This window comes from Heliangelus exortis, chromosome 2 (assembly GCF_036169615.1).
Source record: "Heliangelus exortis chromosome 2, bHelExo1.hap1, whole genome shotgun sequence".
Taxonomy (NCBI): domain Eukaryota; kingdom Metazoa; phylum Chordata; class Aves; order Apodiformes; family Trochilidae; genus Heliangelus; species Heliangelus exortis.
Window position 1 is genome coordinate 117869874 of NC_092423.1, and position 17275 is coordinate 117887148.

The 17275-nt window shown below is 38.4% G+C and overlaps 1 protein-coding gene across 10 annotated transcripts in view; it reads left to right on the plus strand.

The window, feature by feature from the left end:
• Window positions 1-17275, plus strand: part of SULF1 (sulfatase 1) — a 138318-nt gene that overhangs the window by 116575 nt on the left and 4468 nt on the right. For 7 of the 10 annotated variants that reach the window (XM_071737742.1, XM_071737741.1, XM_071737740.1 and 4 more), the window contains 8 exons: window positions 4272-4488; window positions 7366-7603; window positions 9400-9496; window positions 9582-9676; window positions 10082-10147; window positions 10599-10771; window positions 13035-13177; window positions 13290-13413. In XM_071737742.1, the coding sequence (XP_071593843.1) occupies window positions 4272-4488; window positions 7366-7603; window positions 9400-9496; window positions 9582-9676; window positions 10082-10147; window positions 10599-10771; window positions 13035-13177; window positions 13290-13413 (1153 nt within the window). Of the gene's footprint in view, window positions 1-4271; window positions 4489-7365; window positions 7604-9399; window positions 9497-9581; window positions 9677-10081; window positions 10148-10598; window positions 10772-13034; window positions 13178-13289; window positions 13414-14323; window positions 16338-17275 lie in introns of those variants that run through there. The other 3 variants (XM_071737749.1, XM_071737750.1, XM_071737748.1) reach the window with 2 other exon arrangements.

Sequence of the window (17275 nt, forward strand, 5' to 3'; positions counted from 1 at the left end):
CCTTAATTATAGTCAGCAACAAGATAGATTCAGTTAATTTTAAGGCAGTGGCACAAACTGATTAATATCAGGAAATTGAGACCCAAGGTAGTTATCAAGTCATTTGCTGTTGTGTTACTCATGTAGCTCTAAGTCACAACTGGAACCCTGCCAGCAGCAGTGCAAAGGGAAGCCACCAAGTACAAACAATACACTTTTAAACAGCTCATTTGCTCCCCTTTGCCTTTGAAATGACTTTATAAGGGCAGACTTCTAGTCCTAGACGAAAATGCATCATGCCAATGACATCATTCACAGAAAAGTTCCTGCTGCAGTCCAGTGGCTGCCTCCCCACCGAGGAGGAGGCTGTGTACTCACGTGTTTAAAGTTCATGTTTGGCAGAGATTGAAATCATTTGAGCTCCTAAATGATGCAGCAGAGCAGCACGGCATGGCATGGCACAGCACAGCATAGAATAGAATAGAACTATTTCAGTGATCATCTGGTCCAACTCTCTGACCACTTCAGGGCAAACCAAAAGTTAAAGTATGCCATTAAGGATATTGCCCTCTCTTGGAAGCTGGTTCCAGTGTTGAACCAACCTCTCAGTGAAGAAATGGTTTCTGATGCCCAGTCTAAATATCCCCTCGCTCAGCTTTGAACCATTGCCATAAATCCTATCACTGCATCCCAGGGCAAAGAGCTCAGCAGCCTCTCTTTCCTCCTCGGGAAGCTGTAGAGAGCAATGACGTCACCCCTCAGCTTCCCTTTCTCCAAACTGGAAAAGCCCAAAGTCCTCAGCTGCTCCTCATAGGATGCTCGGTCCTCTTACACCTTTAGCTGTGCTAAGCTGTCTCTGTGATTTGCTGTCAGGGGCAGGGACAGCTCTGGAAGATGTGGCAGGCAGTACATGGTGAAGCCACCAAGGCCACAAGCACATGTGCAGAACAGACCCTGCTTCATTGGGAGCATCTGTGAGCCAGCAGAGCCCTTTGGCAGTGGCAGGGAGTCCCACCAGGTTTCAGGTGTGGGGTTTCATGACTACATTGGTGTTACGAGTACTGAGGATCCTCTTCAACGTTTGCTTCCCCTCTGAAGTTAAACTGAGGCAGAAGAAACCCTGGAAGTGGGGGGCTGAGGTGAGAGGGAAATAATTGCTGGAGGGTAAGTGATGAAATGAGATGAAAGAAAAGATGAGTCAATGACAGGGAAAAAGGCTGACACAGGTTAAGTTTCACAGCATGCCTGAAATGATATAGCAGCTTGCTGCAGATAAATGGCAGGGTCGTGCTTTTCCTATCCCATTAGTTGTGGTTGGGTTTTTTGGTTTGTTTTTATTTTTTTTTTTTTTTTTGATCCTGAGTTAGTTGTCTTTTCTACTGAGGGAGAGAAAAAATCAGTGCAGAGTTCTCTAAGACAGCAGGCAGGCAGATGCAGGGACTATCCCATATTCCTATGGCAACAGAGAACAGTTGAATCAGCTTAGGTGTCTTGTGAAATGTTGCCATGAAAAGGAACATAAACATGAGAAAAACAAAGTAAAAAAATAAAAATTAAGAGTTAATGAAGACTAAATGTTTGTGTATGTTCCAGTATTTTTTTATTGATGGAGAAATGGGGACCCAGAAACCAAACCTAATATTCCTGGATTTCAAAGAGTAGTTTAGTATTCATGGCTGGAAGAAAGGTAGAAAACAGGGGAGGGAAAGAGGCAGTGTATCAGTCAGAATTTTCTTTTCTTTTATGTGCATTAATGCATTTTATAGATCTAAAGATGAGCAGAAGGACCATTATGAATTACTGCATAATGCATGCTCAGTACCCAATTATGCTGGCATGGGCAGGGGTTCAAGAAAGTTAGTCTAAAAATTCCATCTTGGAACTCTGAAGCACCTTTATAACGACACTTTTAAAGGTAAAATTAAAAAAAAAAAAAAAAAAAAAGGAACTGAATCACATTTAATTCCCAGTTTTAAATAGAGAACTATTATTGGCTTGTACTAGACACAGAGAGTCTTGTTTTAATGTTAGTCATAATACTGCTTAAAATGATCTAAATGTCTATTGAAGCCACTCGTGGAACCTCCTGCAGTAATTAGTGTTAGACAAAGACAATACTTATTTTACTTTAAAACAAGGCTTTTGAGACTCATTAAAAACTACTGCCATATGTTTATAAATGTAACATGTACCCAATAAACACAGGAAATACAGTGGTGCAGTCAGCTCATATCCTGTAACAATCTTCTCTTGCTGCTGTAAGAAGAGTGCACACGCTGTTGCAGAATAAAACCCTGCAAAATGTTATAGCTCTTGGACACCTTTAATTGTAGAATGTCACCTTATCACTTGTAGGGGTAGGTTTACACTGAAAGTCTGGGCACGAGTAATTTCTCAGGCAGCCATCCGGCACATGGAAGTCTGTTGCACATGGTTTACCATTCTGGGATCAAAGTCATTCCAATCCACAGGCAAAGTCTCTTAGCATGAGATCCATCTCTTAGTCGAGCCCACCTGTGAGGCCAGAGAGTGCTCTCTCTCGTGGTGCTGCAGTTCAGAACCACATCATCTCCCTTCTCAGGTTGTTAGTTCAGCAAATCTATCTAGGGCTGTTTTCTTTCTTCATTCTTCAGTCAGCTCGACAGCACCCCCAAAATAGCCATTAGTTAATGGAACAGACTTACCAAAATATGTGCACTCTGATACTAATGTCCATTTCAAACACTAAGGCAGGGACTCCATTAGGAGCAGCATCCTAGCTGTCTTCCTGCTATTTACAAGGCAAGAGAAAGTTAAGCTATTCAGTCACGGGGACTAAAAAAGAGCACATTATGGGGAAACTTTGGTGAATCTGAGACTAAAAGGTTCCAGTTACCAATAGAATTACAGAGTTTTGTTCCCTACACTGTTGAGCCAAACTTAATTCCTTAGTATGGAAAGTCTGGTCATTTGGGCTGCAAATGCACAAATAAACAAAACTCACTGGGTAACAGTCATTTATAGTTGTATTCAAATTATAAATAAACATAGCTATTTCTAGTTCTCCCTATTGTTATTTGGACTACAATTGACTTAAAATCTTCACAGGCTTCTTAGCTTGTGTAGGGTGTTACCAGTGCCAGCTACAACCCAGCAGCCATGTATGGCAAGTTTTGGGCATGAGCAAAGGAGCTCTGATCTGTCAGCACCTATCCACGCTTTTAAAAAAAAATGGCATTTAGCTTTTTTAAGAGAGCTCAATGTGGAAAGGAAATTAAAGTTGCTTTTGAATTTGAAATGTGACGGCAGTGGGATCCACTGGAAAAATTCACCTGGAATCTTCCATCTGACTCAGTGATGTTGATGATCAACTCAGATACTGTGCAGACAAGCTGGGAAAAACTGTTGCCTCTCGTTCTCCCATACTTGCTCTGACATTCAGCACTTTTATCATGCCTTTTACAAGTACTCCTTCTAGGCTCCACTTTTTTTTCCCAAGTCTAATGCAAATCTATGACTTGGATATCCAAAGGATTTTATCCAGCCTGATTTGTTTGTTTACTGTCCCTAAGGTTGTTCCCCTTGCTTGCACCTGCTGGATGCAGGGGGTGGCTGGGGGTATCATGCTTTCAGGCCTTCTGATGCAAAAATATAGAGCCAGCAATGTTTGTAGGTCTCCGTGGCATGGTTTGCAGGGGCATGTCTTAGGGTGGAGGTCCTAACTCTCATCATTGGTAAAAAAATAAATTACATGTTGTTAGTGGTTTCTATGTTTTTCTATAAATCACATCCACAGTTTGTTCTTCTCTTTGCCAAAGAACTTTACAGCTGAACCAGTTCTTCATCTGTGTGGATTTTTTTATTTTCCCCTGAATCATGTTAGAAATTCCAAGTCACAGAACAAAGAAAGAAAGTTTGTTTTTTCAAGGAAAAAAAAAAGAGTTGGTGAAAACAGCCCTGACAGCTATACTCTGCGGCTCAGTAAATTAAGACTTTTTATTTGCTCCTTTCAGGGATGTATTTAGTCTAGATGCTCATGATTTATATAGCTTTTTTGGCTCAGCTGTATTTTATTTTTTTTTTAATATGCAGATTTACAGTGATTTCATTCAAGCTTATGTTTGCCTAGTGTGTTGAGTACAATGTGAGTGAATTTAGGCCCTTAAAATATTTGCCTTCTTAGTTTGCTATTTAAGGGACTGATTAATTTTTAAAGAAATTTGCTTGTCCTGTTTTACACTTGGAAGCAGCAGGGGTTCGGAAAGGGAAATCTTTCTGAGGGGAAATTTTCTTCTTTTCTCTCTCTCTCACAGAAGTGGCAGTGCACCGAGGATGCTTCTGGCAAGCTTCGAATTCACAAGTGTAAGGTCTCTAGTGACATACTTGCCATCAGGAAAAGGACACGCAGCATCCACTCCCGGGGATACAGCAGCAAAGACAAGGACTGCAACTGTGGGGACCCTGATTACCGAAACAGCAGGACCCAAAGAAAAAGTCAAAGACAGTTCTTGAGAAACCCTAACGCCCAAAGTAAGGCTTGGCTGATCTCTTGGGCTCCGAAGCAAGGAGCAGGGGGAAATGGGTAGCAGAGTGGTGGCTTTGCCACCATCGTCCTGTTTTCACCTCCGTGTCTAATTAATACATCCATAATTGGCGGTCAGGTCCTACGTAATTGCCTCTGTAATACCAATAATGACAGTATTTCTCCTGTGGATCACAGGGATCACCAGCCCTCAGGCTGGCGGGGGGGCGGTGGTGGCAGTGGTGGTGGCGAGGGTGGCGGGGTGGTTGGTGGCGGTGATGATGCTCTGATGCCACCTATCGCGCTGTTTATGCGTGACAACGCGGGGACATCTGCAGAGCGATGGGGACCGTTCTTTTTTGCTAAAATGGCCAGAGCAAAGGTTTGCTTGCATCCTGACCGCTGAGTTCTCACGCTGTTCGGTGCTGGCCCGAAGATCTGCTTTCCATGAGGCCCCGCGGTACTGTGCCGGCTCTCGGACTGAAGTTCTGCCCGGCAGGATCGTCCCGGGCTTCCCGAAGGGACACGCGTGGGATTGCAGTGTCCTCTAGTGGAGCGTGGGCTGAAGCGAATGGCACAACAGTACCTGGATTTGTTTCTGCCAATGATTTCTACAAAAGAAGCCTATATAAAGAAGCCATCACTTTAAATGGAACAAGGATTTTCATCTATCTGCCCAGCTATGAAATTGGAGTTCTGTAGCTATAAGAATACAAGTGGACCTGAAATTCAAAATTTGTTCAAGCCCAGGCTGTATTCTCCCAGTCTCTATCTAGAATACAAGACTGAGGAATGAAATAAGGAAGGGTCTTTAGAACAGGAAGATAGTGAAGAATACAAAATTTAGAAGATTCTACACACATATGAAATAGGAATATATTGTCAGTATACATTAAAATGTTTCCTGATTTAAAGTCTCCCTCATTCTGGATGTAGAAAAGAATCCCTGGTATTCTCTGTACATTCACACACAATACTGTCTGTCTTGAGCTGTCTCATTCAGACTAAATACTGACTTCCTATCATTTCTTCCACTTATTTAGTATCATGGAAAGAACTTTGCAGCATGTACAGGCAGACCCCTGCTAAAAGTTTGCATGTCACAGACTGACAGTTTGATTCTCAAACTGAGGAATGTTCCCATAAGTGATATTTTCAAGGAGAGATACCTGTTGTGTACTGTGGAAAGAGGAGTTGCCAGCATACCAGCAAAGGGTGAATAAGGAATGCAACAGGGGAAGGAGTGACATGGGGATAAAAAGAGGCAAAATTTCTGAAAGAAGGATCAGAAAAAATCCTTTTGTTACAGCTTTCTTCTTTACAGCATTCTTATTCCCTCCTCCAACTCCTCCAAATCCACCTTGATGCTCATCTGACTGGAGCAGAGAAAGATTCATTGGGATGAATCATTGTTAAGGGGATGACTAGCTCAGGCCTCAGTTTTTAGATGACACTTGGATAAGATACCTTTACATTCCAAACTCTTTCGGTGACTTAATTAATAAATAATATCATCAGAGAATGTTTTAATGGCAGAAATAATCCCATGTGACACTATGACTCTTTCTACATTATTTTATTAAGGGATAATATACCTATAAATCAGACAGATGCTTTAAAACTAGGTTATTTCTCTTCAGGAAGATTAATGTCTTCATTGACTTGACTCCAAGCCTTTTTTCACCTGCCAGCAGGCAACCACTGAAACAGTTTAGAAGCATAAGGTGGTTCAAATGAAGCATTGAGTGAGGCTCACTATCTGCATTTCTGAAAGATTCTTACAGGAAAGGTTTGGTGTGAGTCTCTCAAAGACATGAACATAAAAATTGCAGTAGAACAGACAACACCTGCCAAAGGCAGTATTTTTTTACAGCTCTCATTTTATTCTGCTGCATCAGTTGTTATTATCTGCCAGGTGACAAACATGTGCTCAGCACAGAGGTAACAAATGGAAATGTCCTGCAACTGATTTTTACAAGATGAAATACGTATTCCTGTGGTTCTGTGTGGCTTTGCTTTGGTATGCTATTGACTGTGGGGTTTATATCAGCTTGGTTTGGGACAAGTGCATTCAGCAAAAAAGTAAGAGTGTAATGGCTTCCAGACTGAGCTCAGTTCTCACATATAACACTTAAAAGGCCTCACAGAGTTAGTTGTTTTAGATAATCTGCTTCATATACACTGCTGTACTTGCAAAACTCCAAGACAGCAACTGAAAGAGCTGCAGCCCTGCTGAGCTCAGAGCTTTCAATGGGTAAAAGTGACCCAGTAAATCTCACTGTAGCTCTACAATGTGAGCTCTACAACATTTTTGGTGGTCTATGATTTACACACATAAATGTGGATGATGTGTGTGTTGAAGTACATATATACATATAGACTGATATATGATGGATTATGGTTACTCTAGTGCCTACCTTTAAAAAGGAAAATGTATTATCCTTTTTAAGAGTCATTTTTATTCTAAAGCACAAGTCAAACTCATGTCACATGCCAATTTACACGTGGTGACCTTCTTCACAGTACTGAATTGTTTAATCTTCTGAAGCAGTTCCTAATCCTGTGGTGTCTGGTATTTTGAGTGTCTCTTTCTAGATATCTGATTTCCGAGATACTGATTTTGTCTGGATATAGATACTAACTGTGGCATAAGGTCAGACTAGCATGAAATGCAAGCCTTGAAGCAATCAAAATTTCATGCTACTCCTGAATGTGTGAGTCCCAACATATCATATAATCATTCAATAAGCATCTGTAAAGCCACAGAAAAAAAAAAAAAAAAAAAAAAAACAGCATTATTTCTCTTTAGGGTATGCTTTGTGTTCATGGCATGGGTCATGTAGATATGTATAAGCAACTGGGAATGTTTCTTTCTTCTGCTTCAGAATACAAACCCCGATTTGTTCATACTCGCCAAACCCGGTCCTTGTCTGTGGAATTTGAAGGTGAAATATATGACATAAATCTGGAAGAGGAAGAATTGCAAGTGTTAAAGACCAAAAGTATCTCCAAGCGTCACAACGCTGAACAAGAGGAAGAAGCACAGGAAACTGGTGGTGAAATAATGATTGCTGATGGCACTGATGCTATAGGTCAACCCAGCTCTGTCAGAGTAACACATAAGTATGATTGCTTTTTCTGGGGTTTTGTTGGGGGTTTTTTTCTTAAAATTAAATCTTCTTAATTTTATAATTGTATTCTCTTTCCATCTTTTATGATTTTATCATTACAATTATCAATACAATACTTAGGAGCTATCATTGTAGATGTTAGAGAAACCTCTGTTTTATTTGTTAATAGGTGGAATAATTATTAAGTGTATTTTCAAGGGGGCATCTAGTTTTGGTTTTGTTTCTGAGGAGGAGTAGACACCTCCAGAGGGAAATTCATCCTCTGTATTGAAACATGCATCCTGTGATGGATTAATCACCCTGTGAAAATGACATTCCTGCTTTTCATTATAAAATCTAGGCTACCAACTTAGCATAGATGCCTAAATCTGAAATGACTAAAGTCCTACTCTAAATGCAGACAGATTAGGTCAGTTAAATCATCTTTCTTAAGACACATCAGACCTGTTCATCCCTGAGGAGACCCACAATAATTTTTTCCATCCTGAAAGATGCTTTGACTTCCAGTTTTAGCCCCACACTAAGTCTGAATGAGAAGGCAAAAATCTCAAAATATTTTTTAGTTTCAAAAAGCTATTATGATTGATCTGAAAAGCCAAGAAAATGTAGGCAACAAAAATCTTCTATTTTATAACTTTTCTGCTTTGAAAAATATTAATAACTTTCTCTCTCTGTGTCCTTGGTTTTTGCTTTATTTTTCTTTTTAATATCAGAAGTTAATTTTGATTAAGTACAAATGATCCTTTTTATATTGAGAATTTCCAACTATTGCATTAATATAGCAATATATATAATATATATAATTATATGTATAATTATATAATATGCATTAATATATTAATATATAGTATATATTAATATATAATATTCTGGATAAGTTATTATTTCTCCATTCAGAGTTTGACTTCTACTGAACACAATATTGCTTTGAGAATTCTTTGAGTGAAGAAAATTACATAATGGGATAAGATGGGAAGAGATAAGCATCTAAGTCTTCCTTTCTGCTATTTTTCCCCCAAATGAAAAGAAGGGTCCTTGTGAAGCAGGACCCAAGAAAGGTTGTGTCTATAGAATTGTGTCAAAGTATTTCTATAATTAAGGAATTTCTGTTTGTCAGCATGGATACTTAGAAAGCTCAGCCCTGTAGTCTACTGGATTTTCTGTATCAGTCCACCTCCTTGGACTTCCATGTGTTTCTTTCTCTTGGTAGAGCTTTTTTTCAAACACTTGTATAAATATTTTCGTAATTGCACCTCTTTGGATGTTCTGTTGAGTATTTTTTTACCACTGGAACTTTTTGCTCTAATAATTTGAACATTATTGGTCTCTATTGATTATATCATATTGATCAACAACTGTATCGACTAATTTGCATACTTGGAAGATGAGGTTCATTCATTTGTCAAGATGAATATATTTGTCTGCAGCTGGTGGTTAAATAAGCAATAACATGTTTGGTTTACAAGAAGCTTTACATTCTTTTTATTAGATATTTGGATTTAATTTCTGATTGGATTAAGAATGTCAAAGGTGTCATTGTCATTCCATTTTTGCCTAGCAGGCACAGAGAATCATAGATAAAGATACATTTTTCTTCATTTTGCAGAAAAAACAGATGGAAGCAATTATTAATATTAAGTCAACATGAGAAGACCTTGTAGACTTTATTTGTTTCTTAACAGATTCTAACAAATAATTGATTAGAAATGTTGAAAGACAGAGAAGAAATAGATAGGCAATTGGGAAACTCCTGACTTTTCCTTTCCTATTTCCTATCCATGTCTACAGATGTTTTATTCTTCCAAATGACACTATTCACTGTGAGAGAGAGCTGTATCAATCCACCAGAGCCTGGAAGGACCACAAGGCTTACATTGATAAGGAGGTAAGAGGTATTTTAAAATCTGAGTGAAGTCTTGACACTGCTACCTTTTCAAAGAATAATTCTGACTTGGAAGTATTCTCTGCAGATTGAAGCTCTACAAGACAAAATTAAGAATTTGAGGGAAGTTAGAGGACACCTGAAAAGGAGAAAACCAGATGAATGTGATTGTAGTAAACAGAGGTAAGAGAGATGGCACTAAAAGCTTCACTGATTGTTAAAGCTCACACATTTTCAAAGATTTTGAGATTGAAAATAGAGAACATAAGCTGTATTGATATCTGTAATCACTGTAGATACTCAGTTATAACACTTTTAAAAGCAGAAGCTGCTGAAAATCAAAAGACAATAAATGTTAAAATTTTAATATTAAATATGTTTGTAGTCTACTAATATATTTGAACACAGCTGTAGTTTTGCTGTAATCTAGCACTGGATCTGTCACACAGATACAACTTCTTTAAATGCAGTGAAACCTGGAAGTCATACTTTCTAGTTAAGAAAATTAAGAAGATGGTATGTTTCTCTTTTGGTTTTGTGTTGCAAATGGTTTCACAAGTCAATAATTCCTAATAATTTCCCCTGTAGCTATTACAACAAAGAGAAAGGAGTAAAGGCCCAAGAAAAACTCAAGAGCCATCTTCATCCCTTCAAGTAAGATTGTTACTGTCTTCTTACTCTCTCAGCTGACTTTTTGGTTACTGGAGAAATATAATTTGGGGGGTTTTTCAATGGGGAGGGCAAGTGAGAAAGGCAAGGGAAAGAAAAGGTCACACACAACAAGCTCTCACAAGAAACCTTCAGCAGTTTTGGACAGACTAATATAAGCTTATGGTTAATATTTTTAAAACCTACTGATAGAAAAATGGATGAAATTCATCATTGAGTGACCTCAAGATTATCTGGAAGATCAGGTTAAATCTCAGTGCAATGTTGCATTGTTTCTCCTGCTTATTGAAGCAAACACCACCACAGCACCTGGGGTGGAAGCCGAGCCAGAAGAAGTGCGTATTCCCATCCACTCACCTTCTTAAAAGCCAGAAAAGTGCTTTTATTAACCAGATAGAGACTTTTGTCCATCAACTGTCCCAAACTTTCCCAACAGAGAAGCAGCACAGGAAGTGGATGGCAAACTGCAGCTGTTCAAAGAGAATCGGAGGAGGAAGAAGGAAAGGAAGGGGAAAAGGCGCCAGAAGAAAGGAGATGAGTGCAGCCTTCCTGGACTGACATGTTTTACCCACGACAACAACCACTGGCAAACAGCACCATTCTGGAACTGTAAGTCTTATGAGATGATGCAGGTTTATCCTCTGCTGTGTTCCAGAATTTCCACCTCATGCAATCAGAGCATTACTTCTAAGAACTGACACTCAGTAATGCTACGGTATGAAGGAAGAATTAGGTGTGTTTGCAATTGTTGCTTTGCTTATCTGTATGAAATAATCACAAGAGACTCAATGCTAAACACTGAGGAAGCAAAAAGGAGAGTTGAGCTCTAACACACAGGCTTTCATAACCAGCCAGTGAGATTTGGACCATCTCTTGAGACCATCTCAAATGTTTCATAGGAATTTTAATTGGGTTTTAAAACCTTAAAAAAAACCCTCATTTTTCCAATTGTTATAAATCCTTTTTTGGACTTGACGTTTAATTTTGTCACAAACTCAATCTCATAAAAGGCTGACTTCCTTTTTACCATTCTAGTTTCAAACACCTTACTATGAAGAAAGTGTAGATATTATCCTTTACAAATTTTTCCCATTATTCCCATTTTTTATATTCTAAAAGAATTTCAAAATCACCACTGTGGGGCACTCACTTGATCACTCTTCAGATCAAGAACTGTATCTTGACTAATCTGTATAAGAAGCAAATATTATAGCTAGAAAATATTTCCTTTAAGCTTCCTGTTGAGGCTTGCTTCAACACTTCATGGTATTCAGCATTAACAAGCAACACTTTTCTCACTTGTGGTGGTGGAAGCAGAAAAGTGTTTAAAAACTGTACTTTCAGAAACTTCAAAGTATTATTAAGTTACAACATATTTGACTCCAAGCAGAAAATTTGCTAAGAGCAATTTTTCACTTGGAGAAAGATGTTGTCTTCTAGTGGTAATTTAGAACGTTTGCTAATACACTTCTTGAAATGTAAGGTGTTCCTAATGTAAGATGCTCCTAAAGCAGTTTGTGTGCATGATTTCTGTTTTAAGGACAACAATTAAATTACTTTTTAACTGTGGAGTAACAGAGAGCTATGAGAAGTGTTCTGAGAATTCTGGCAATGTTCCAGTGACAGGCATGGAGGCATGGGGTAAAAAAAAGTCCCTTTGCCAGTTTGTAAGTTTCAGAAGATTTAATATATTGATTCACATTATACACATAATAAGGTACAATGTTCTAAATATTTTAATAAAGTTTGTTCAAAGCACTGATAGCCTTACGGCTAGTCACAGTACTGATAACAAATCTAAAGAAATCTAAATAAAAATCTAAGGGAGTATTAATATTTTATTATTTGAATTAAAGTACATTTTTCTACAGCAAAACTTTATTGGCAGTTTGTTTGGAAATTGAGAGATACCCCTCCTACAGCCTCTTCTGCTGGCAGAACCAGGTTATAAACAAGATGTACCCAGATCATCTCTATGGCTGCTCCCATCACTGTGACACCTGTGATCCAGGTGTCTTCAGTCTGGAGTGGAATCCCAGTCTAGGTTTGCCCAGGCTAAAAAGTGAAAACAAAATTTATGCTGCCTGGGATTGTCCTACAATGGCTTTGCTGAATGATTCAATTTCCCTCTTATTTGTGTATCAAATAAACAAAACAAGGGGTTTAGTTCAGAATAATAGTTAAGTGGAAAAGTCAAGCCAGTAAGGGAGAGCTGCTTAAAATGAAGCATAAGTTTATCCATTGGTCTTCCTCCCCACCATCTTTCTTCCATCTTTCCTGCAATCAAAGTGCCAGGCAAGCTCCCTTGCTTGCAAACCCTTCTGCCTGCTGCCTGACCTCTCTCACTGCTTCCCTACACTGCTTTGCACTTATTTGATTTGTCATTTCCATCTCATTTTTATATCAAGCAGCAGTTTGACCCTCCTCTGTAATTTTTACAATTCTGTGACATTCTGTTGTATTTGCATTACAGAGCCTCTGTTTGGTTAAGGCTACTTACTGGTGGGGGAAATAATATCTTTGTACATAGTAAGGAATTCCAATGAATTCTGCATACAAATCTTAAGGATTTTATGTTGGGTTTTTTTCTGTAAAGTCTCAATTCTGCTCAATCCCAATAAACTGCATTCAATTCAGAAGATAATATGGCTCATTAACAAAAAGGTTTCACTATCTTCTGCTTTCATTAACTGCATGCTCGTGAAAATTGCCTTAGCAACATTTGATTTAGATGACACTAACATTATTCAAATAGAAGATTTTTTTAAGCTGATCTAGAATTGAAGCACACAACAAACTACAGAAGTTTCACTAGCACAACAAGCTCATTATGTTTTCACTAAAAACCAGTAACTTCTCTCTTTAATTACAGTGGGCTCTTTCTGTGCTTGCACAAGCTCAAATAACAACACTTATTGGTGTTTGAGGACAGTCAATGACACCCACAATTTTCTCTTTTGTGAGTTTGCAACTGGCTTCTTGGAATATTTTGATATGAACACTGATCCCTATCAGGTAAACCCTTTTCCCTGTTACAAAATGTCATTCACCAGACTCCTCTAGTGTGGGTTTTTTTTTTATTTCTGTTGTCAAATAATTTTTTCCTCTGCATTTTTCTCTTTCTCAGCTGACGAATACAGTTCACACAGTGGAAAGAGGCATTTTGAATCAATTACACATACAGCTAATGGAGCTGCGAAGTTGTCAAGGTTATAAACAGTGCAATCCAAGGCCAAAAGGACTTGAAACAGGTACAAAAAAATTAGAAATTTCCATTTATTATTTCCATACCATTATTTCTATTTAATTCCTTTTTATTTTTCTGCCTGAATACTAATTGTATCCAGGAAGTGTCACTCTCCAAACTGTTGCTCTAAATAGTTTGGAATGATCTGCATACAGCATCCTGCACAACTGCATGACCAGGAAGCATCTTTGGAAGTCTGCAGAGGTTATTCTAGACAGGTATTGATGGCAAATACCATTTGACAGAAAAGCTGCAGGAAAGTTATCATGTTATTTGAGCAAAGCAGTAACAAGCACATGCAGATCTTCCAAGTCATAACCCCTTTCTCATTGTAGGGTTTATTTGGGTAGGTTTTGCCTCTTGCTAGCAGGTGAGGTATGAAATCCTGTGTTTATTCCAATTGCTATCTGCCTATATGAACAACTTCCAGGCTCTACACCACACCTGAGACTTAATATTGCAAACTTCTGATCAGTCTCTGCCATTTCTGAGGGAAGAAATATTTCTTTACAAAAGTGTCTGAGTACAGAAATAGCTCGTATTTGTACTTCATAACTCTGGAATTCAATGCACTTCAATTGGATTGATTGAATACTTTGATTTTTTTACAGGAATATTCCCTTCTACATGATTTGTGGTGTTGCATCTTTGTATCTCTTTCTTCAGCTACAAATGTTCCTCTTTTTTTACAATATCTAATTGTTTGGGGGTTTTATTATTTTTGAAAAATGGTGTATTTTCAATTCTTTTATATAAAACTTCCAGGAAACCTTTGTTGGACTGCAGCTCTGTCTTTATTTAACACAGTACATTTCTTTTTAGGACTTAGATGCTGTGCATGGAAAACTACATTGTGAATGGTTTTACAAGTTCTAAACACTAACAAAAGTTACTCTTGTATTTTCCTATATCAGGAAATAAAGATGGAGGAAGCTATGATCCACACAGGTATCCACACTTTTTTATTCTCCTCAGCAGCTTCTTTCCAAATAATTGCATGACTCCAGTCCATTTCAACTAATGTCTGTATCCTGCCATGTTGCACACAGCATAGCTTTTGGTGCATGCATTTTCTAACTGCTCTACACTGAACTTGGCCATTGTTTTTTAGATGTACCATCCTGCATTTAACGTAGCTCGTTGTCATAGCAAGACTTCATACAGCTCATATCTCATGCCTGTATTTTGTAGATGTTTATCTAGGGGAAATGACACAAAAAGAATCACCTCTTTCGGGTTGTTTTCCTGTTACTGGGTTGGGGTTTTTTCTGGTCTTAACTAGGAAGTTTGTACGGTTGCTTTTTAAACATCAATCAAATGTGCTTAAAAACCTGTATGTACCTAAAGAGCTGAACCAAAACTATGGAAGTAAAAATCTTCTCACTGGCAATAGGAAACACTGACAGACACTGCTTCAAGCAGAAGCTGTGCTTAACATGAGCAGCATGTGCTCAGAAGCCAGCAGGAGATATTGGAATATAAGTGTGGCAAGAAGATGGGGCTCCTTTGGGCTGGGAGGAGAATACTTTCAGACCAGATCCCACAAGCATGAAATGAAATTTCTTTAAAAGGCTGTAATATATGAACATGAATATATGAAGGCATCATATGTGGGGGTTTTTTTATACCTAGTGCTTGAACCTGAGGAATACATGAAAGTCTGCTGTTTGCAGCAGTATTCATTTGCAAGTACACTTACTGTACCCACATGTTTATCATGCATAGCCCAGTTTCTCCTGGTAGAGAAACAAGTCAAACATAAAGCAAAAGCCTGAAGAGACTGAAAAATCTCAGGCCTTGACAGTACCACATTTGCTGCTTGTTGAACAATACCTGTACTCACAGTGAGAAACTGATTAAAGTCTCTCAAGTGTCATATTTAAACTTGATAATTTTCACAGTGTATCATTTTAATACCTTTTCAGCTCCATGTGCTACTCCAATAGGAGTGGTTCCTGATACACATTCTTTACCTGAGAAGTAAACTGGCTCCAAGGAGTATACAGGTCTACCTAAAACTTTTTTTCACAAGATCTTCTGAAAAGAACCTTGTAATTAGCTCCCAGGAGCCAGCGAACAATTAAGATAATGTATTTCAATGTTTTATAGATCTGCAATTATGCAGCTAATTTTTCCTTGCAGCCAATTTTGTATTTTCTCACTTAAACAGCTTTGGCACCTAGGAAAATTATAAGCTCTCATTTGGTTAAATCCCAGCTGTTTGCATTGCTTGTTACAGCCTGATGGGAACTGGTTACTAGAATGATAGAAAGTAATCCCTGTAATTATGTTTCTAAGTCTTTCATTAGAAGATGTCCCTGTAAGTATCCCTCATTTTAACTACAGATCTAACAGAAATGGCATTTTTGAATTATAGGATTGCACAGAATAATAGAGCACACAGGATTAATCTCTAAATTGTACCTTGCTACACTGTTTAGTAATGAAAACATTCTTAACTTCTGATACCAAGTCAATAAACATTATGCTACTGGGATAAATAGCTGGTATAGTATAGCACAAGTGATATTGCATTGTGTTATCAGGCTTTTTAACCAGGTTTTTTAACATACACAGAAGCCTGGATCCAGCATCATAGTTCAAGCACCATCTTGCTGGAAATTGGTTTTATTTTCTAAAAATAAAATAAAATAATAAAACCATAAACAAAACCCATTTATCGGGAATCATTAAAACAATCTCTTAGAAAATCTATTTCTTGATGCCTGCAGCAAAAAACAGGAATGAGAAAGGAAAAGCCCTGTGCTGCTAAGGGCTATCTGAACTAGCCCTTAGGATTTCTTCAGATCTTGTGGTTTCTTCACCTAGACCTGTTTGCAGTTCCAAATGCCCCGTGTCAGCACAGCACTACCTGTGTTCCAAGTACCATCCTGGTACAACAGCCTGTATGGAAACAGCAGGTATAGGGCTGTCTGCTTAACACTCAGGGAGAGACCTTCAGCAGGGAAGAACTTCTGTCACATGTGTCCTTTGATGGACAGAACATGACTCTGCAGACGTGGTTAGAAAGAGGATGTGGGAACTTCACACTCCTCTGTCCAGCCCTGCTTGTCTGAGGTTTTTCAAAGCCACCATAAAAATGATGGTACTGGCTTGTCCTTTGACTCAGCAGAGGTATATCCAAATATCTTGCTAGTTTTGAGACAAGGTGGCCAGATGGTGTCATGGGACTCCAGGATATAATAGCTGGGCAGTGAAGCTTGGCTAATTCTTATTTTTTAAAAAATCTGAAGAAGTTTTGCAGTGAACAGTTAGCAACCATTTTTTTCTCTTTCGGGTCTATGAAACAGCTGAGAAATTCCAACATACTGATCAAGGAAACCACTGCCATGCTGTTACTCAGATGCAACTCATCTCCACTTTCCCGTTTCACTCCTATTTGTAATGAAATTTCTTACAGGGGAAAACCTTTTCTTCCCTCTCTCCTTTCCCCTTATATATTTCAATTTCAGTGGGAAACCTTTAATGCTTACTGCTAAGCGTAAAAGGCTAAGTTGATGTAGTGGAATTAACCTGTGAGGTGACTTGATCAGTCAGCCAATATGCAGTCAGCTCTAGGACTTTGTTTTTGTATTTGTTTAACATATATATGAATACGAGTTACCTCTATTCCATGTATTTAAATAAGTTATTTTCTTCTGCTTGACATGAAGATCCCAAACAATTCCCATTGCCTTCCCAGATGTGAAATTCCTGTTGACGCAGAAACAGCACCACATTTAGAGGGGAAAAAAATACACCCAGCATGAAGGACCCTGTAGCTTTGACTCAACCTATTTTATAAAAATACAGCAAATATTTGATCTTGCTTCTGTGCAGCACAGCCCCATCACTCTGCTGCTGAG